Here is a 21810-nt window from a genome sequence, read left to right on the forward strand (position 1 = left end):
AGGATGCTGCGCCCTGCACCCACCTCATAAATCCCTTATTGCCTTCTCTATGGAATCCGCACTGGCTCTTTAAATGCGATCTGCTGAGCGGCCACCGGAGGCGCTGTTGATGCTGAAAGTGCAGCTGGAATCTTCTAAGGAGACACCAGAGATTAACAGGTACCTGGGGGGCTCCTGGCGCGCAGGACATCATGGGAGGCTGGGGTGACCCGCAGTGCGAGCCTGGGCAGTGGGGGGCTCCGGACAAGTGGCTGTGGAGGAGGAGGGAAAGGTAAGAGGGGGAGCTCACTGTCTTCATGCATCACATAGGAGGAGATAGCAGTGATGCCAGGCTGCTGGGTAATGTCACCTCCTGCGTGCGGGCACAAGGGGGGCACAGCATCCTGAACACAGCAGGGTATATAGGAGGTGTCCTCATCCTGCATCCAGGCTACATAGGGTCATAGCAGAGCATCCAACATGCAGCTCCTAGAGGGGCACAGCATCCAGCATATATTATATAGGAGCATCCAGCATATATTATATAGGAGCATCCAGCATATATTATATAGGAGCAGCCTTCATCCAGCATATATTATATAGGAGCATCCAGCATATATTATATAGGAGCATCCAGCATATATTATATAGGAGCATCCAGCATATATTATATAGGAGCAGCCTTCATCCAGCATATATTATATAGGAGCATCCAGCATATATTATATAGGAGCAGCCTTCATCCAGCATATATTATATAGGAGCATCCAGCATATATTATATAGGAGCAGCTGCATCCAGCATATATTATATAGGAACATCCAGCATATATTATATAGGAGCAGCCTTCATCCAGCATATATTATATAGGAGCATCCAGCATATATTATATAGGAGCAGCTGCATCCAGCATATATTATATAGGAACATCCAGCATATATTATATAGGAGCAGTCTCCATCCAGCATATATTATATAGGAGCATCCAGCATATATTATATAGGAGCAGCCTTCATCCAGCATATATTATATAGGAGCATCCAGCATATATTATATTATATAGGAGCAGCTGCATCCAGCATATATTATATAGGAACATCCAGCATATATTATATAGGAGCAGTCTCCATCCAGCATATATTATATAGGAGCATCCAGCATATATTATATAGGAGCAGCCTCCATCCAGCATATATTATATCGGAGCATCCAGCATATATTATATCGGAGCATCCAGCATATATTATATAGGAACCGCTGCATCCAGCATATATTATATAGGAGCATCCAGCATATATTATATAGGAGCAGCCTCCATCCAGCATATATTATATAGGAGCATCCAGCATATATTATATAGGAGCAGCTGCATCCAGCATATATTATATAGGAGCATCCAGCTTATATTCTATAGGAGCAGCTGCATCCAGCATATATTATATAGGAGCAGTCTCCATCCAGCATATATTATATAGGAGCATCCAGCATATATTATATAGGAGCAGCTGCATCCAGCATATATTATATAGGAGCATCCAGAATATATTCTGTAGGAGCAGCCTCCATCCATCATATATTATATAGGAGCATCCAGCATATATTATATAGGAGCATATAGCATATATTATATAGGAGCAGCTGCATCCAGCATATATTATATAGGAGCATCCAGCATATATTATATAGGAGCATCCAGCATATATTATATAGGAGCAGCTGCATCCAGCATATATTATATAGGAGCAGTCTCCATCCAGCATATATTATATAGGAGCATCCAGCATATATTATATAGGAGCAGTCTCCATCCAGCATATGTTATATAGGAGCATCCAGCATATATTATATAGGAGCAGCTGCATCCAGCATATATTATATAGGAGCAGCTGCATCCAGCATATATTATATAGGAACCGCTGCATCCAGCATATATTATATAGGAGCATCCAGCATATATTATATAGGAGCATCCAGCATATATGATATACGAGCAGCTGCATCCAGCATATATTATATAGGAGCATCCAGCATATATTATATAGGAGCAGCTGCATCCAGCATATATTATATAGGAGCAGCCTCCATCCACCATATATTATATCGGAGCATCCAGCATATATTATATAGGAGCAGCTGCATCCAGCATATATTATATAGGAACCGCTGCATCCAGCATATATTATATAGGAGCATCCAGCATATATTATATAGGAGCAGCCCGCTTATATTATATAGGAGCAGCTGCATCCAGCATATATTATATAGGAGCAGTCTCCATCCAGCATATATTATATAGTAGCATCCAGCATATATTATATAGGAGCAGCTGCATCCAGCATATATTATATAGGAGCATCTAGCATATATTCTATAGGAGCAGCCTCCATCCATCATATATTATATAGGAGCATCTAGCATATATTATATAGGAGCAGCTGCATCCAGCATATATTATATAGGAGCAGCTGCATCCAGCATATATTATATAGGAACCGCTGCATCCAGCATATATTATATAGGAGCATCCAGCATATATTATATAGGAGCAGCCTCCATCCAGCATATATTATATAGGAGCATCCAGCATATATGATATACGAGCAGCTGCATCCAGCATATATTATATAGGAGCATCCAGCATATATTATATAGGAGCAGCCTCCATCCAGCATATATTATATAGGAGCATCCAGCTTATATTATATAGGAGCAGCTGCATCCAGCATATATTATATAGGAGCAGTCTCCATCCAGCATATATTATATAGGAGCATCCAGCATATATTATATCGGAGCAGCTGCATCCAGCATATATTCTATAGGAGCAGCCTCCATCCATCATATATTATATAGGAGCATCTAGCATATATTATATAGGAGCAGCTGCATCCAGCATATATTATATAGGAGCATCCAGCATATATTATATAGGAGCAGCTGCATCCAGCATATTATATAGGAGCAGCCTCCATCCAGCATATATTATATAGGAGCATCCAGCTTATATTATATAGGAGCAGCTGCATCCAGCATATATTATATAGGAGCAGTCTCCATCCAGCATATATTATATAGGAGCATCCAGCATATATTATATAGGAGCAGCTGCATCCAGCATATATTATATAGGAGCATCCAGCATATATTCTATAGGAGCAGCCTCCATCCATCATATATTATATAGGAGTATCCAGCATATATTATATAGGAGCATCTAGCATATATTATATAGGAGCAGCTGCATCCAGCATATATTATATAGGAGCATCCAGCATATATTATATAGGCACATCCAGTATATATTCTATAGGAGCAGCCTCCATCCAGCATATATTATATAGGAGCATCCAGCATATATTATATAGGAGCATCTAGCATATATAGGAACAGCCTCCATCCAGCATATATTCTATAGGAACATCCAGCACATATTCTATAGGAGCAGCCTTCATCCAGCATATATTATATAGGAGCATCCAGCATATATTATATAGGAGCATCCAGTTTATATTATGTAGGAGCAGCCTGCATCCAGCATATATTATGTAGGAGCAGCCTGCATCCAGCATATATTATATAGGAGCATCCAGCTTATATTATATAGGAGCATCCAGTTTATATTATGTAGGAGCAGCCTTCTTATATTATATAGGATCATCCCGTTTATATCATATAAGAGCAGCCTGCATCCAGATTATATTATATAGGAGCATTCTGCATCCAGCTTATATTATATAGGAGCAGTCTGCATCCAGTTTATATTATATAGGAGCTGCCTGCATCCAGTTTATATTATATAGGAGCTGCCTGCATACAGTTTATATTATATAGGAGCAGCCTGCATCCAGTTTATATTATATAGGAGCATCATGCATCCAGTTTATATTATATAGGAGCTGCCTGGATCCAGTTTATATTATATAGGAGCAGCCTCCATCCAGCTTTTATTAAATGGGAGCAGCCTGCATCCAGTTTATGTTATATAGGAGCAGCTGCATCCAGCTTATATTATATAGGAGCAGCTGCATCCAGCATATATTATATAGGAGCAGCTGCATCCAGCTTATATTATATAGGAGCAGCTGCATCCAGCATATATTATATAGGAGCAGCCTGCATCCAGCTTATATTATATAGGAGCAGCTGCATCCAGCATATATTATATAGGAGCAGCTGCATCCAGCTTATATTATATAGGAGCAGCTGCATCCAGCATATATTATATAGGAGCAGCTGCATCCAGCTTATATTATATAGGAGCAGCTGCATCCAGCATATATTATATAGGAGCAGCCTGCATCCAGCATGTATTATATAGGAGCATCCTGCATCCAGCATATATTCTATAGGAGCAGCCTGCATCCAGCTTATATTATATAGGAGCATCCAGCATATATTCTATAGGAGCAGCCTGCATCCAGCTTATATTATATAGGAGCAGCATCCATCCAGTTTATATTATATAGGAGCATTCTGCATCCAGCTTATATTATATAGGAGCATTCTGCATCCAGCTTTTATTATATAGGAGCAGCCTGCATCCAGCTTATATTATATAGGAGCAACATCCATCCAGCTTATATCATATAGGAGCAGTCTGCATCCAGTTTATATTATATAGGAGCATCCAGCATATATTATATAGGAGCAGCCTGCATCCAGTTTATATTATATAGGAGCGTCCTGCATCCAGTTTATATTATATAGGAGCTGCCTGCATCCAGTTTATATTATATAGGAGCTGCCTGGATCCAGTTTATATTATATAGGAGCTGCTTGCATCCAGCTTTTATTAAATGGGAGCAGCCTGCATCCAGCATATATTATATAGGAGCAGCTGCATCCAGCATATATTATATAGGAGCATCCAGCATATATTATATAGGAGCATCCAGCTTATATTATATAGGAGCATCCAGCTTATATTATATAGGAGCATCCAGCATATATTATATAGGAGCATCCAGCTTATATTATATAGGAGCATCCTGCATCCAGCTTATATTATATAGGAGCATCCTGCATCCAGTTTATATTATATAGGAGCATCCAGCTTATATTATATAGGAGCATCCTGCATCCAGTTTATATTATATAGGAGCATCCAGCTTATATTATATAGGAGGATCCTGCTTCCAGCTTATATTATATAGGAGCATCCAGCTTATATTATATAGGAGCATCTTGCTTCCAGCTTATATTATATAGGAGCATCCAGCTTATATTATATAGGAGCACTTTGCCACAATGTCACATTCTGCATCCAGACTTTATAGGGCACAGCATCCCACAACCTGCATCATATAAGATATCACAGATTTGAGGCTACTGGGTAATGTCACATTCTGCATCCAGACTATATAGGGCACAGCATCCTGCATCTAGAATATATAGGGCACAGCATCCTGTATCTAGACTATATAGGACACAGCATCCTGCATCCAGACTATATAGGGTGTAACAGAGCATCCTACAACCTGCCTGCCTCATATAGGATCAGTCAGCACAGATCTCCGGCTACTGGGTAATGTCACATCCTGCAGGCAGGCTCTAGGGGGAACGCAGCATCCTGCATCCAGGGGTAACAGAACATACTACGAGCAGCCTGCATCATATAGGAGATGTCTGCAGGCTCCGGTTGGGCCACAGCATCCTGAACGCAGCAGCACGGGGTATGTAGCATGAATGCAGAACATGCAGCCTATATAGCGGGATAACAGAGGGCACTGATGCCAGGCTATTAAGCAATGTCCCATCTTGCATGCAGCCACTAGGATACAGCATCCTGAAGCCTGGGTATATAAGGGGATTACAGAGCATTCTTGATGCGGCATATAGGAACAGGGGGCACGGATGCCAGCCTATTGGGCACTGTCACATCTTGCATGCTGGGTGAAAGCAAAGCAGCCCAGAGGATATCCCAGCAGTCTGCATCCAGGCGACATTGCATCCTTGATTCCCGGGTACCACACAATCCCTTCTGCTGCGTCCGGGGGAGGGGGCGAGCTGACATGGGATTAAGGCTGTCTATTGATCTCCTATAATAAGGAGCTTGTTACTGCTGCAGATCTGGGGCTGTGGATCTGTCCGATCACATGAGGGAGACACCGGGATCCGTATCTGATCCATCCTGAGGTGTGTGTGCAGCCATATTTAATGACCTCATCTGTCTACATGTCATTTACTGCGAATATAGGATGTATTCTGGATTCTGTGTTGTATCTGTGTGCATTCCATCCTCCATTCTGGATATATGACAGCCGTCACTATCTGTACGTTATATTAGGTGTCTGATATATTGACGATGGTAAATATATAATGTTCATAAGATTTCCATTTATTCTATACGTATATGAATAAGTAGAGTGTCATGTTTTACCGCACTGGCCCTTTAAGACTTATTTATATCGATCCTTATGAACAATAATTATTTTAATAATCTAATATTTATTACGTCATAATTACATCGTATTTAACCAACCAGAAAAAAACGTTTGCCGGTGACGCAAAAAAATTCCATTGGCTGTGAAAGCGTATTGACACTTTCGCAGTGGCAAAGGGGCAGGACTTTTCAGTCACGCCAAGTTGACGTTGAGGTCAACAGATTTAATGGCCGGTACAGATGGAGTTAGTTAACGCGTGTTCTATGTTGTGGTTAGGTATATGGCGCACATTACACTGAAATTATTTTACCGTGTTTAACTTTTGTTACACCATTTTAATGGCTGCTAACGAACATATAAAAACCAGTGTAGACAGGAAGTGGAGCAGTTGCCCATAACAACCAATCAGATTCTAGCTTTCATCTTTTCACTGCAAGTGAAGAAATGAGAGGAGTGATCTGATTGCTTGCTATGTCTATACTGAGGCCAAATGTATCTTGGCCTGTACTGACTTACAGATCATGGCTGTCATTAGTTTACTAATACTACCCAGATGGTTTTATCAAGCTATATATAGCTATAGGGAACCATTATACATGAGCCTCATGTATGTGCTGGCAGGAAGTGGATCACTTGCCTATAGCAACCAATCGGATACTGGTTTCATTTAATGAAAGGTCTGAACTGATTGGTTGCTATGAGCAACTGCTCCTTTTCCTGCCTGCACATAGATGAGGACTATTGATAATGGTGTCCTATAATATGTATGTACATAAGGCCGCCTGCGGAGTAAACTATGGACAGCAATATGTGTCAGTCAGTATAACCCAAGATACATTGGGCCGCAGTATGGACATAGCAACCAATCAGATCACTCCTCTCATTTCTTAACCAGCAGTGAAAAGTTGAAAGCAGGAATCCGATTGGTTGTTATGGGCAACTGCCCTTTTTTTGCCTGCACATACATAAGGCCTATTGATAATGGTGCCCTTTTAGTTATATGTATGTATGTTAACCAGACAGTCTGCGGAGTAAACTATGGACAGCCATGATGTCAGTATAGACCTAGATACATTGGGCCGCAGTGTAGACATAGCAACGAATCAGATCACTCATCTCATTTCTTAACCAGCAGTAAAGATATGAAAGGTGGTATCTGATTGGTTGCTATGGGCAACTTCTTTTTTTCCCCCGCTGGCACATACGTGAGGCCTATGATAATGGTGCCCTATAGTTAGATGTATGTAAACAAGGCGGAGTAAACTATGGACAGCCATGATCTGTATGTCAGTACAGATACATTGGGCTTCAGTATAGACATAGCAACCAATCAGATCACTTCCCTCATTTTTTTAACCACCAGTGAAAAGATGAAAACTGGAATCTGGTTGCGGTGGGCAACATACCTTTTTTTTTGCCTGAGGCCCAGTGTGTCACAGTCTGTAAAATGGTGTAAGGACGATGAAAAAAGTGCGGGGGATTTCAGAGTTGATATGAGATTGACGCTTTTAGTATATCGTGGGTCATATCGCTCAACAACATGCCGCCACGAATACACTTGTGCAATAGTCCAGCGTCTCGCCAGTCCATAGACATCGGACTCTGTATCTAGAGAATATGTGGAAATTCTGAAGCACCAGGTACCAGACTAAAGGAATTACAGTACAATACAGACTATGGATTCCATTCGGAAAATCTGCGACAATTTACAGTACAATTTATGTGTATGGCATTTTAAAAACCCCGTCCACTTGAAGCAGAAAAAATTTGCAATAAATTCAGGGCATGCTGCAGATTTTCAAGTCCTCAGTATGTCAATTCTGTTGCAAAAATTATGTGGGTTTTTACCGCGTATTTTACCCTTCGCATTGCAAAGGGTGAAATCTGCTGCTAATCAACGACAAAATCTGCATGAAAATGTCTGCTACTTTTGGCTTTACCCTGTTCTTTACCCTGTGGCGTTCTAGCTGTGGTTAAACGACGTTTCCCAGTAAGGTTATGTGCACACGTAGTGTTTTCGGGCCGAAAAATGGCTGAAAAATTATAAGCAGAACGCCTCCAAACATCTGCCCGTTGATTTCAATGGGAAAAACGGCGTTCTGTTAAGTGCATGTCACTTCTTCAGCCATTTTTGGAGCCGTTTTTCATTGACTCTATAGAAATACAGCTCCAAAAACGGCCGTGAAAAACGCGACTTTGAATAAAAAAACGGCTAAAAATCAGGAGTTGTTTTCCCTTGAAAACAGCTCCGTATTTTCAGACGTTTTTATTTTGCGTGTGCACATACCCTAAGGGTATGTTCACACAGAGTGTTTTCAGGCGTATTTCGGGGCGTTTACGCCTCGAAAAACGCCTTAAAAAATGGAAGCTGATCGCCTCCAAAAATCTACCCATTGATTTCAATTGGAAATACGGCGTTCTGTTTCGACGGGGCATTTTTTTACGCCTCGTTTTCCAAAAATGGCACGTAAAAAAACGCCCGCGAAAAAGAAGTGCCTGTCACTTCTTGGGACGTTTTTGGGGACGTTTTTCATTTACTCTATAAAAAAAACAGCTCCAAAAACGCGGCGACTGATTAAAAAACGCCTGAAAATCAGGAGCTGTTTTCCCTTTGAACACCGCTCCGTATTTTCAGACTTTTTTGGTTAAGCGTGTGAACATATCCTCAGCCTCGGCGCTCATGCTGGAGGTTGTAGTCGTGCCACAGGTTGTAGACCACTAATCTAAAGTGTAGCGTTATTTTACAACCCATGAGATAGCGGACCCGGGATGAGACCATAAGACCTTATTCACATGAAAATCACGCGCCTCGCACGGACCTATGTTAGTGAATGGGGCCGTTCAGACAGTCTGTGATTTTCACGCAGCGTGTGTCCGCTGCGTAAAACTCACGACATGTCCTATACTTGGCCGTTTTTCGCACATCACGCACCCATTGAAGACAATGGGTGCGTGAAAATCGCACACGGAAGTACTTCCGTGTGATGCGCGTGATTCGCACAACAGTAGATAAAGAAATGAAGGAAAAAATAAAAGCACTGCCTTCATTTCGTTTTCTAAACTTTAAAACCGCGTGTCATAAGCATGGCATATGTGTGAAAATCACGCAGCCACGCAGCACATACTGATGACACACGGAACTGCAACGCGCAAAACGCACACGTGTGAATAAGGCCTAATAAGGTTTTTGCTTTTCTCAGCATAATTGGAGAGCAATGAATTCCACCTGTCAGTGGCGAGCGGGGTAAGATAATCGTACTACGGCGGTTTCCTCTGTGTATTCATGGTGGACGGCGGTCCTGAGATCTTGTTAGGCTGGTTAAATGTGAAGGATAATCGTTCCATGAATGCAACATCCTGCTCTTATGTGTAAGGGTATGTTCACACGCACTAATTACGGACGTAATTCGGGCGTTTTTGCCCCGAATTACGTCTGAAAATAGCGCCTCGATAGCGTTGACAAACATCTGCCCATTGAAAGCAATGGGCAGACGTTTGTCTGTTCACACGAGGCGTATATTTACGCGCCGCTGTCAAATGACGGCGCGTAAATAGACGCCCACGTCAAAGAAGTGACCTGTCACTTCTTGGGACGTAATTGGAGCCGTTATTCATTGACTCCAATGAATAGCAGCGCCAATTACGTCCGTAATGGACGCGGCGTTCAAGCGCCTGCACATGCCGGTACGGCTGAAATTACGGGGATGTTTTCAGGCTGAAACATCCCCGTAATTTCAGCCGTTACGGACGCCCTCGTGTGAACATACCCTAATAATGAATCTCTACTTCCAGGAAACCCATCCGCATCCTGCCCGGACCAGAGAATATTTCACAATCATTCATTTATTCCATCTAATACCCGTATCGCCAACCCCGGCTGTCCTGACTTCTACGTCTCACGGCTGTTAATAATAAAAGTGAAAATTACAACTCAACCAAAATCCATAACTCCCCGATTATATGGTCCCACTAGTCCTGGTTTACCCAAGCAGCCATTTTTAACTTGTGTGATCTCACACCTTGAACTACAGTTACAGATTTAGGCCTTGTTCACACAGTGCAGATTTGATGCAGATTTTTTCATGTATTTTTTTTAAGCCAAAACCAGGAACGGAACCTAAACAGAAGAAATATATAAAAGAATGCTTTAACCCCTTAACGACATACCACGTACCTGTACGTGGTAGCCGTTAGGGGGAAATATGGAGCGGGCTCACGGGCTGACCTCGCTCCATACTCAGCGGGTGACGGCTGGGTTATACAACCGACACCTCACCGCAACGGGCGAAATCAAAGATCACTTTGATTACGCCCGTTTAACACGTCAAATGGCGCGGTCAATGGCGACGCAAGATTTAAATTGTTAGAATCAGGGTGCGCCCCCTCAAACACGGGACAGGATCGGCCGGTGACTATGGTTGTCATGACAGCCTGGCGGCATAATGAATGCCCATCTTTGAAGCCCTTCCACTGGCCACTGTAAAAGTTAACATAACTGGTTATCGCCGAGTCCGTAAAAGTCCGAACTATCATAATATAGTGTTGTTTTACCTGCTCGGTGAACGCGGTAAAAATTTTTTATAAAACATGCAAATTGCTGTTTTTTGGTCACCTTAGCTCTCCAAACAAAATGGAATAAAAAGTGATCAAAAAATCGAATGCATCCCAAAATGGTATCTGTGAAAACTACAGCTCGCTCCGCAACATTTAAGCCCTCACATCGCTGAATTGATGTAAAAATAAAAGTAACGGCTCTCGGAATACGGCGACACAAAACTTTTTTTTTTTTTTAGCAAATAGTTTTATTTTTTTAAAAAGTGGTAAAACATAAAACAAAACATATAAATTTGTTATTGCCGTAATGGTATAAACCTGTAGAATAAGGTGAATATTTGTTTTTCACCGCCTGATGGATGGCGTAAAAAGCAAACCCCCCAAAAAATGCCGTAATCGCTGTTTTTTGCCCATTTCACCCCACAAATAATTTTTTTTCAGCTTCCCAGTACGTTATGCGGTACAATATAAGGTACCACGAAATACTACAACTTGTCCCGCGAAAAACAAGCCCTCATATGCCTATGTTGAGTAAGAAATAAAAAAGTTATGGCGTTTGGAAGGTGGGGGAGGAAAAAACAAAAATGAAAAAAATCTAATTAGCCTGGTCTTTGAGGGGTTAAAGGCTGAGATACAGCTTCTATGTTTCCTGTAAACATAGAAGCTGCATCCGGCGGTCAAAGCCAAATCCGTCAGGTCCGGTTCATGATCGATAATAGGTGGATCGGACCAGCGTTTACCGAAGGTGTTATTGGCCCTACAGTTCTCAAAAGTAACGCACAGATGACCCCATAACAGTGTATGCCCGCCACAAATGCCTCTATAAAATTGAGGGTCAGTCACTGATGCCCCATAATAACAGTATGCCAGCTATAAATGCCCCACTAACAGAGTATTAACCACAGATGCCCCACTAACAGCATGCCAACCACATACATTCACATATCAGTGTGTGCCATCCACAGATACCCCTGTAACATCTTAGGGGGAGTTCACACTGAGTTTTTTTACGCGGAAACTGCGTCGGAAAACGCGCCAAAAAATGGCCGAAGATGCCTCCCATTGATTTCAATGGGAGGGAGAGGCGGTTTTTTCCCGCGAGCGGAAAAACCGTCTCGCGGGAAAAAGAATGGACATGCCCTATCTTCGGGCGTTTACACCTCTGACCTCCCACTGACATCAATGAGAGGCAGAGAAAGCGTATTTTGCTGCGTTTTTTGCCCGCGCCGCTCGATTCGCGGCGCCAAAATCGGCGTGCAGGCAGAGCAAAATCTGCCTCAAAATTCCAAACTGAATTTTGAGGCAGATTTTCCGCCTGCAAAAAAATTCACTGTGATCCCAGCCTTAGGCCCTGTTCACACAGAGTTTTTTTACCGCGTTTTTTTCCGCGGTAAAATGAAGCGACATGCTCTATCTTGAGGCGTTTTCCGCCTAAAAAAAACCCATTGAAATCAATGGGAGATGGAAATAAACGCGTTTTTTGATGCATTTTTTTGTGCCGCGATTTTTGACGCGTTTCTGTACGTGGTTTTCGGCAAAAAAACACCCGCAGTTATTCCATCTTTCTGTTAAAGCCTAGAAAAAACGCAGCAAAAAAACGCGCCAAGAATTTTCTGCCTGCAAAAAACTCTGTGTGAACATACCCTTACTTATTTTATTTTTTCTGTAAGTAAAAGGCTCCTTTCTCGTTGCCATAATATGGGGGCCATTTATTGTCCATATGACGGCCAAAATGCCCGCACGCCATGCCCGTTCTACACATTTTTTTGCTGCGTGTTGCGGTTACGATGCAGAATTTGTGGGAAGGGGCGAGGGACACTATATAAAAAGTGACACTACAGCTGTCACATCCCCCCCTAAATTTACTAGGGTCACGGATTGCTAGACAAAACCTGGGTAACCAGAAGACGCCTCCTGGCCGAGGACCAGAGCTGATGTGTTTAGACTTGCTTGACTAGGAGACGCTGCCTCTGTGGTGTTTGTCCCTATAATATAGCAGGATTTGCGTACCTTTAGTCCCCATTCTCGGCTGGAGATCATGGTCTTTCACTCTCCATAGACTTGAATGGGGTTGTCGGAAACGGTCAAATGAGTGACGTCCCCACTAAGGGCCGCATCATTCTCAGCAATAGTGGGGGTTCCAGACGTCGGACCTCCACCGTTCTTACTTTTATAACCTGTCTGATTGACAGGAAGTGTTGCCTTGGGACAATCCTTTTTAATGTGTCCCCCTAATTCTGTTCTTCAACCCAAGCTGACATTGGATGTGGAGAGTGACGCTATTGCATGCTGGGCGGTACATTTGCCGGGGCGAGTATAATGAATAGTACCCGTACACGATACTCTACGAGGTTTATAGGGGTGCGTCTGCACCTATGCCCGGCGCTTACTAGCGTCTCTCCATGTCCAATTTCAGATCGGCCGGTAGAGCAGAATTGGAGAAACACTTTAACCAGTTCAGGGCCGGGCTATTTTGCGCCTTCAGGACCGGACACCGTTTAGCCCTTTTTAGCACGCGTTAGTTCAACGGCTATAACTTTTTTATTTGTTGGGCTAGCGACGTGATTTTTGCGATGTTTTTTTCCGTAGACAATGCAGGTTTCTTTTTTTTTTTTTATCATTTTTTACACATCCTTTTTGCTATTTTAGAATTTTCAGGCTTAAAATTTGAAAATAATAGTAAAAAAAAAATAAGCTTTTTTACATTTCAGCTATTTTTTTGGGGTAATAATATACTTTCACCCTAAAATAGACCTCTTATTTGTGATCGTCATTGTCTACCGTAAATTTTAATATATTACATGTCTATATTAGGGTAATTGGGTCAGTGCTAGTGTTACAACAATGATTGGCGGGGGGAATGTTTTTTTGGGGGGTGGGTATTTTATGTGTATTTATTATTATTAATTTTTTTTGCACTGTAACTGGGTCTGCACATCGGGGAAATCAGCCCTCTCATAGTGACGATTGTCACTAATAGTGCTGTGCTGGGTCTGGCCACAATCTGCCACTAACAGCACCCGGCGATCATGTGACCAGTCACATGATCACCGGGACCAATAGAGATAGCGGCGCTGCCGCTGCCTCTACTCCTATACACAGCGTTCATTGAGAGCGGAGAAGGCAGAAGCAGCGAAAGCCGCCTCTATCCTCTCCTCAGGGTCCCCGGCAGTCACTGACAGCCGGAGACCCGACATTCAGCTCCCCGATCGCTCGGGCAGCAAGCTAAAACCCGCGCAGTAAATAGTCTATGGCGTGGGTTTTAAGGACCCCGACCGCCGACCGTAAATACACAGCCAGCGATCGGGAACCTGTTAAATCTGTTTCTGCGAAGCTGGAACGCGGACAAGAGGGTAACCATAACAAGTACCACATGGGTTGTCACCCAGCTTTACTAGAGATAAACATAACTAGAAGCGTTTCCCAAAAAATGCTGTGGTTTTGTAAATTTTAGGTGGAAATCTTATATATAATTTATAGTTTGTACATTTTCCTAAGAAAGCTGACGTTTGTTTTTCCACCCACAGATGACATTGTTGAGATGAGGTGAAGACACGTCACTACACGGCCGCGCTACTTGAAGATGACACGAACCGACCCGCCTGACATACTCTTGTCTACAGTTTATCAAGACGTAAAGGTGACGCTAAACCCCGATTCTCCAATCCACTGCTCAACTGCGCAATGTGACAGCTTCATGTCTAGCCACAGAGAGGTCAACCAGCCACAATTCAACAAAAGGCACTGCCGGAGCTTTGACTTCCTCGAGTCCTTTGACGACCAGGTAACCAACCCGTCAGTCATGGAAAACCCTCAACGAGGAGGTCACAGGCGTGCTGGAACCCCGGAACCATCATCGCAGCCTGTGGGGAGGAGGTCCGCCAGGACTGAAGCTCAGTATACTTCTCAAGGAATGGACACGGCCAAGGAAGCGTCCAAAGAACAAAGAAGGCGACCAAGGTCGAAGAGTGCGCCTCGGGTCAAAACCACTTTCACATCCGTTCCCATACAGATGTCTTCTTCACAGTCTCCCCCTCCGACTTCGAGAAGGGGTAGAGAGGTTACTAGGACTTCTCGAGAGCCTCAAAAACCTGTGGCTTCTCCGAAAAGGGAGGTCACTTATGCTCCGACAAAGGTATTAATGAATGAGGTGCATCCCATCAAATTACAGCCGCAACGCAACAGTGCCAGTCGAATTTCCCCCTTGTGCGTCAGCAACAATTGCATGGAGGACTCTCATAGTGGGAAACCAATCTCAAGCCCTCATGTGCGCTGTCGGGTAGACATAAAGCCTGATGAGGTGGTAATTCAGCATGCTGCCCACGCTTCCTCCAAACCCTGTCAGACTTGGGGTGAAACGCAACACTGCCCAAGGCAACCGGGCACCCCAAGGAGCTTAGCTGTGCCAAATGCCAGACTTATGTCTGTGTCTCGTACCCCCACCCCTAGTGATTCCTACAGTGTTGATCCAAGGATGACTCATTTTGCTTGTACCCCGGGGGGCGAAATGTATGCGCCAGATGTGCGAGCTATTCCTTACCAAAGTGTTGCTTCACCAAGGGACTTCACACAGTACAGCGCTAGGGACTGTGGGCAGTACGTCAATCCAACCATGCCCACTGCTTACTACTACACCGATGAAGATTCCACCTTCAGCCAAACCATACCAGTCAAGAGTAGGGGATATTATCCCCGTCCATATCCCGATCCTGGTGTTCCTGCACACACATATTACGCGGAAGAGAACCCTGCATTGCCTCCAAGGACCTTTTACATTGAGGACCCCAGATCCTATCCTATTCAGGAAGCTCCGTTAAGGACGTTTTACGGTGAGGATCCCCGTTATTACCCTCCTCGTAGTGCCCCTACCAAAAGCCTTTATGCAGATGACCCGAGATCTTACCCAATTCAGGGTACGTCAGCAAAGCTCTACTATACTGAGGATATTGCAAAGTATTCCGAAAGAGAGGCTTTATCCCGAACGTACCCCTATCCACGAAGCACACAGCCCTTGCAGTTCAGTGAGTGGTATTTTCCAGATCAGAGCCCCATTTCTTACCAACCCATACAGATGCCTACTTTTCCCACGCACACTACTGGAAGGGAGGCTATGCTTTCTTCTTGGCATGCTTCGTATAGCATGAACCAGCAAGGACTTGGGACTGATTCCAGAAATTATTCTCGGTCTTGGGACAATATTTTGAACACTGGTGGGCGCAAGGAAGACCCACTATCACGAGGGCGCAGCTATGAAAACCTGTTGTGCCGCGAGCGACGTGCCTTATCTCCAGATGACAGACGCCAACCTGTCGTCGTTAATCTTTCTTGTTCTCCCAAGCGCTATGCCGCCCTCTCGCTCTCTGAGAATTCAATTGTTGAGAAGGTCCATACGGATGGGGGCAGCGGGAGGTACGCAATGGGACGTTCATGGTTTGTCACCCCGGAAATTACCATAACGGACAATGATTTAAGAGCGAATGGAATGGGAAGGAGCGAGCGGCGTTCGGCCAGCTGGGATGTGATGGATTCTGGAGTGTCACCACCCTCTTACCCAGCACATGCCGCCTATCCTACCAAAGATAAGTTGCCAAGCAGATCCTCAAGGCACCGTAGTTTAGAGCAGCTTGACGAACTCATTGCGGATCTGGTAATAGATTATAAACCGCCATCAAGTCGTCGTCCCAGCGAGGCAGACGCCCTGGCTGATCAACTGAGGAAGTTAATTAAGGAAGACATGATCGGAATACCAAGGAAATCAGAGCAGTACGGGCAGATGACTCATTTATTACAAAACAGACCTCTCAAGGAACAGCCAACTCCCTCATTCCCTGAGTTTCAAGGAGGTCAAAGGAGGGGACCGTTCCCTGAGGTGCCAGTGACTAGTCCCCATAAACCCTTCGAGGACTGTTCCCCAGACCTCAGTGCTGATGAAGATGACCTACTGACCTGTTCTAATGCCAAGTGCAGACGCACCGAGACCATGTTCAATGCCTGTCTATACTTCAAGTCCTGCCATAGCTGCTACACATACTACTGCTCCCGTAATTGCCGACGGGAGGACTGGGACATACACAAGGAGAGCTGTATCTACGGTAGGATGGGCAGCGTCTGCCGCCACGTGCTCAAATTCTGCCGAGAGAACACCGAGGTGCATAAAGCCTTCTCTAGAATCGCCAAGGTGGGGTATTTGTCCCGCGGGAGAGGAGTGCTATTTCTGGGTTTTCCTAACCCGGGTTCTGCAGATAATTTTCTGCAGCTAGGTCTTGAAGGCCTGCTCATGTCTCCAACCTACTTGTCTCTGAGGGAGCTCGAGAGCTACTCGGACAACCTTGGAGAACACGCCAAGGAGCTTCAGATGGCCGGCAACCAGTTTGACCCTGAAGAATGTTTCCTGTTGAATGTAACTGTGGCGGTGGGACAAAGTGGCCATGACCGACTCTCAGCCAGAGCCCACCACGTCCCCACCATCCGCAAGTATGCCAAAATAGCCTTAGCCTCTTCTAGTCCGGAGAGGAAGATCACAAAAAAGGAAAAAGACATGGAGACCCTTATACTTACCCCACCACCGGGCACAGCAGACCTGGATAAGGACGGAGAAGAAGGCAGGAAGGCCAGGGAGGTTTGTTTTATACATATTCAGAGGGAGCTACGGATCAGGGGGGTCTTCCTTCGACATGAGTATCCTAAGATTTACCAGCTGCTTTGCGAGTTTGTGGAGAACAATAAGAGGTTCACACCCACCACCATTTACCCCATCGATCGGAGGACTGGCAAACAGTTCATGTGCATGATTATGGCGGCTTCTGAGCCTAGAACTCTCGATTGGGTGGCCAGTCCCAACCTCTTGGATGATATCATGTGACCAAGACGAAAACCATCAACAACCCTTCAGACATCTTGTTTTGTAGTCTACGTATTCTTTTGTATCAAGAGTCAACCTTCGATAAAGCCTTTCGGACGGGAGATGGAGAAAAGGATTTCTTGTGCTGCACTAAATAATGCTGCATGCGGAGGGGAACCATAACCCCAAGAGCAGAAGTCGACAACCTATGGCTTTCTAACTATCGTGAAACTACAACTCTCAGGCCATCTGGGTATGATGGGAGTCGTAGTCTCACCACTAAAAAGCCACAGGTTGTAGACCAGTGCCCATGAGCCTACAATAGGAATGCAATATGATCAAACTAATGGCAGCCGTGAAATCTTTTATGTACCAAAGGCCGAAATTCTTGAGCGATGGCTTTTTCTATAGAATTACTATATAGTTTATTTTATAGTAAGACGATAGCGTAGATTGCTATTTAATATAATATATTGGCTGTTTCCACCCGACGCCTGGTGCTGATACGAAAGCAATGAGTTCATTTTTATGAATTTATCGAGCAGAATTGCGGGTTTCGGTAAATTACGTTTCTATGTATATGACACCATACGTTGACGCTGCTCGAGGATCACGAGGTCACTCAGTTACGTAAGAGCTGATAGGTTCTCAGATCACTCACTTGGCTGTTGAGTGGTGTCAGCCATTTTGTGAAACGAACTAGCCATAAAAATACAACCATTTCACTAGGCCTGAGAAGCATTGGCTATGAGGCGCTGGCATGAAAGTGTTGGTAACTAGACAAACCATAGGTGGCATTTTCAGGAATGTTGGCTCACTCCACAAAATGGCTGCCTATAGTGTGTGATGGTGACCAGTTGGGTCTCAATGGAAGCTGATTGGTTGCCGTAGGCAACAACATCATTACAATGATTCTAGATTTCACCTTTTCTCACTATAGTCAGTGTTAAAGTGTAGCCAAACGTTTGACAAACTTGTCTGAAGTTTGTATTGGTGGGGGTCCGAGCACTGAGACCCCCGCCAATCGCTAGAACGAAGCAGCTGAAACGCTCGTGTGAGCGCTCAGCCGTTTCGTGTCTGTTCGGCTTTTTCCGGAAATAAATGTATCGTGTACGGACTCAATAGAAAGTCTATGAGCTCGTACTCCGATACATCGGCTTTCCGGAAAAAGCCAAACAGACACGAAGCGGCTGAGCGCTCACACGAGACCTTCAGCTGCTTCGTTCTAGCGATTAGCGGGGGTCTCAGTGCCCGGACCCCCACCAATCCAAACTTATGACACGTCAGAAGTTTGTCAAACGTTTGGCTACACTTTAAGCAATGGCGGAGTTTCACTTTAAAAGGTATGGTTGGTTTTAGGCTAAATCATGTGACTAAATCAAGGCCGAATGTTGGACGATATTCCTTCTGACTTCTACCGCCATGTTGTTTATACACGGACGCTATCTATAAAATGTGTTTTAATCATGGCCTAAGAGGCGTCTATGACGTCATCAGCTCATAGTTAACAGGAATGTTAAGGGTTTTACGGGACTGAAGGAAAAAAAATTTGAGGCGGAATTTTCTTAAACGGGGATAAGAAAAAACTTACTAATGCACTTTATGTATGAAAACTGCCCCCAGGCGCCAATCTTGGAAAGCATTCGGCCATATTGTTGACATATAAACAACACGGCGGAAGTGAGGTGTGATTTTTGTGACGTCATGTTTATGTGGTGACGTGATGTCATCACCTGGCCGCTTCTTCCGTGCCTCAGCGCATGTGAGATATACAATCAAGTGACGTAACTGCTTTGACGCAATCAGAATTTCTACGTAATATTGGTAAATTCCAGCAAAATTTATTTAATACAATTCCGTCAGTCCCGGAAAACTCCTTTTAAAGTGTTTCTTCTCCACCTGTTAAATGTTTATACTGAAAATAGGATATTAACATAATAAAATGGCTGCCTCTTCCCCTCCCCCGCACAAAGTTCATAGGGGGTTGATGGAAGAATTAGGACCATAAAAAATTCCTTTAAGGGCTTATTCAGACAAACGAGTGTCATAGACTTGAGGGGTTCGTGAAAACGGACAAAAATAGGATTTTTTTTCACGGGCCCTTCACGCGGTCCGTAAGAACAATGGTCGTGTTCACAGCACCATTGAATTTCATGGGTACGTGCGCTGCACGGACAGCACACGGAGGTATAATACGCTCGTCTGAATAAGCCCTAAGAGGTAATAAAAATGTCAATTTGGGTGATCATGCCCTGTAAACTTTGGGGCCGGTGGTACGCTGTGATCTTATTCTGAATAAATGATCGTTGGGCGCTGCGTAATTTTCAATCGTTGCGCGTAATTTCCATAGCACAATGTATAGGGAGGATTTTTCCGCTGCAGGTGTAGACAATCCTTTGCTTTACGTCACTAATACTGTATACATTTCATCTATTTCTCAATATTTATATGGGAAAACAAAATTATTTTATCCAATAAATCGGTAGTTCACAATCCGCGACTTTCCAGATGTGGCGAGACTACAACACCCAACATGCCCCGACAGACAGCAGCAGGCGTGTAGGAAGCTCCAGTTTCATCATTGGTCGCTAAGGCGGCCATTTTGTATCCTGGAGCAGTAGACTCTGGCATGGGGCAAAATCATTTAATTGGGGGGGGGGGGGGAGGGGGATTTATAACACTTCCACTTAGGGCGGTTTGCAGTTGTTGGGGTGCCGTTTTTTATTTCAGTAGGGGAGCCCCATCTCTGCTTTGCTATAAACCCCCCCCCCCCCGTCCTGACTTTGTCATTCAAATCAGCACAAAAAACATGGCTGCCTCCGTTATACAAAGTGTACTTTATTGACATTTTCGGATACGACTCGACCCTCATGCTCTGCTGGAGGGGGTCTATATATAATGGAGGTGTGTTTTTAGTTTTGAGTTTGTTTTTTTATTATTAGCAATTCAAAATGGAGGGGTTACCCATAGCAACCAATCAAATGACCAATTGGAAGCTGTGAGCATAGCGGTCGCAATTGGAAATGCCTCCATTACTTCCCTCTGCGAATTTTTATACAATCCTGCCGGTATTTCCGCGCGAGGATTTCGGATCGTTCGGCTTGATGGAGTCATTTCTAAGTCATTACATGCCTGCCATGTTTTTTGGTTTGCAAATGTCATTGTAAACCACCCCCCCCCCCCCCCGCCCGCATTATATCACGTATTATACTCCAGTCACCTCCAATGCGAAAATCAAAAAATTATTCTGAAATGTGCGGTTTATTCCAACTCTGCAGACACGTCATTTAATAGCGTATCTCTGGCATGTGTGCTCCCATAATGCACTGCTCTATATTAAGGCTCTGTTCACACGCTTAATAAAAAACTTCTGAAAATACGGAGCTTTCAAGGGAAAACATCTGATTTTCAGACTTTTTTTTTAGCAACTCGTGTTTTTTACCGCCGTTTTTGGAGCTGTTTTTCTATAGAGTCAATGAAAAACGGCTCAAGAAGTGACAAGCACTTTTTTTTCCGCGGGCGGTTTTTAACGTGGCCGTTTTTCCCATTGAAATCAGTGGGCAGATGGTTTTAGGCGTTCTACTTCCGATTTTTCGGCCGTTCACGGCCCGAAAAACGGCCGAAAATAAGTCTAAGGGTATGTTCACACACACTAATTACGGACGTAATTCGGGCGTTTTTGCCCCGAATTACGTCCGAAAAATGCGCCTCAATAGCGCTGACAAACATCTGCCCATTGAAAGCAATGGGCAGACGTTTGTCTGTTCACACGAGGCGTATATTTACGCGCCGCTGTCAAATGACGGCGCGTAAATAGACGCCCGCGTCAAAGAAGTGACCTGTCACTTCTTGGGGCGTAATTGGAGCCGTTATTCATTGACTCCAATGAATAGCAGCGCCAATTACGTCCGTAATGGACGCGGCGTTCAAGCGCCTGCACATGCCGTTACGGCTGAAATTACGGGGATGTTTTCAGGCTGAAAAATCCCCGTAATTTAAGCCGTTACGGACGCTGCCGTGTGAACATACCCTAAGGCTCTGTTCACACGCTTA

General features: G+C 44.1%; 1 protein-coding gene across 3 annotated transcripts; it reads left to right on the forward strand.

Moving 5' to 3' along the window:
- Positions 1-105: 105 nt before the first annotated feature.
- On the forward strand, positions 106-18767 carry AJM1 (apical junction component 1 homolog). 3 transcript variants are annotated; one of them, XM_075834736.1, is made up of 2 exons: positions 106-159; positions 14444-18767. In XM_075834736.1, the coding sequence occupies exon 2, from the start codon at positions 14500-14502 to the stop codon at positions 17776-17778; it is 3279 nt and encodes a 1092-aa protein (XP_075690851.1). In that variant the 5' UTR covers positions 106-159; positions 14444-14499; the 3' UTR covers positions 17779-18767. The 3 variants fall into 3 exon arrangements, with proteins under 3 accessions (XP_075690851.1, XP_075690850.1, XP_075690852.1); XM_075834735.1 differs by lacking the exon at positions 106-159 and adding an exon at positions 171-271; XM_075834737.1 differs by lacking the exon at positions 106-159 and adding an exon at positions 5955-6114.
- The last annotated feature ends 3043 nt before the right edge of the window (positions 18768-21810 follow it).

The sequence above is a fragment of the Rhinoderma darwinii genome, chromosome 8, assembly GCF_050947455.1.
Source record: "Rhinoderma darwinii isolate aRhiDar2 chromosome 8, aRhiDar2.hap1, whole genome shotgun sequence".
Classification (NCBI taxonomy): Eukaryota; Metazoa; Chordata; class Amphibia; order Anura; family Rhinodermatidae; genus Rhinoderma; species Rhinoderma darwinii.

Excerpts from the sequence above, each read along its gene's own strand:
- AJM1 (XM_075834736.1), top strand. The coding sequence starts at position 14,500 with ATGACACGAACCGACCCGCCTGACATACTCTTGTCTACAGTTTATCAA.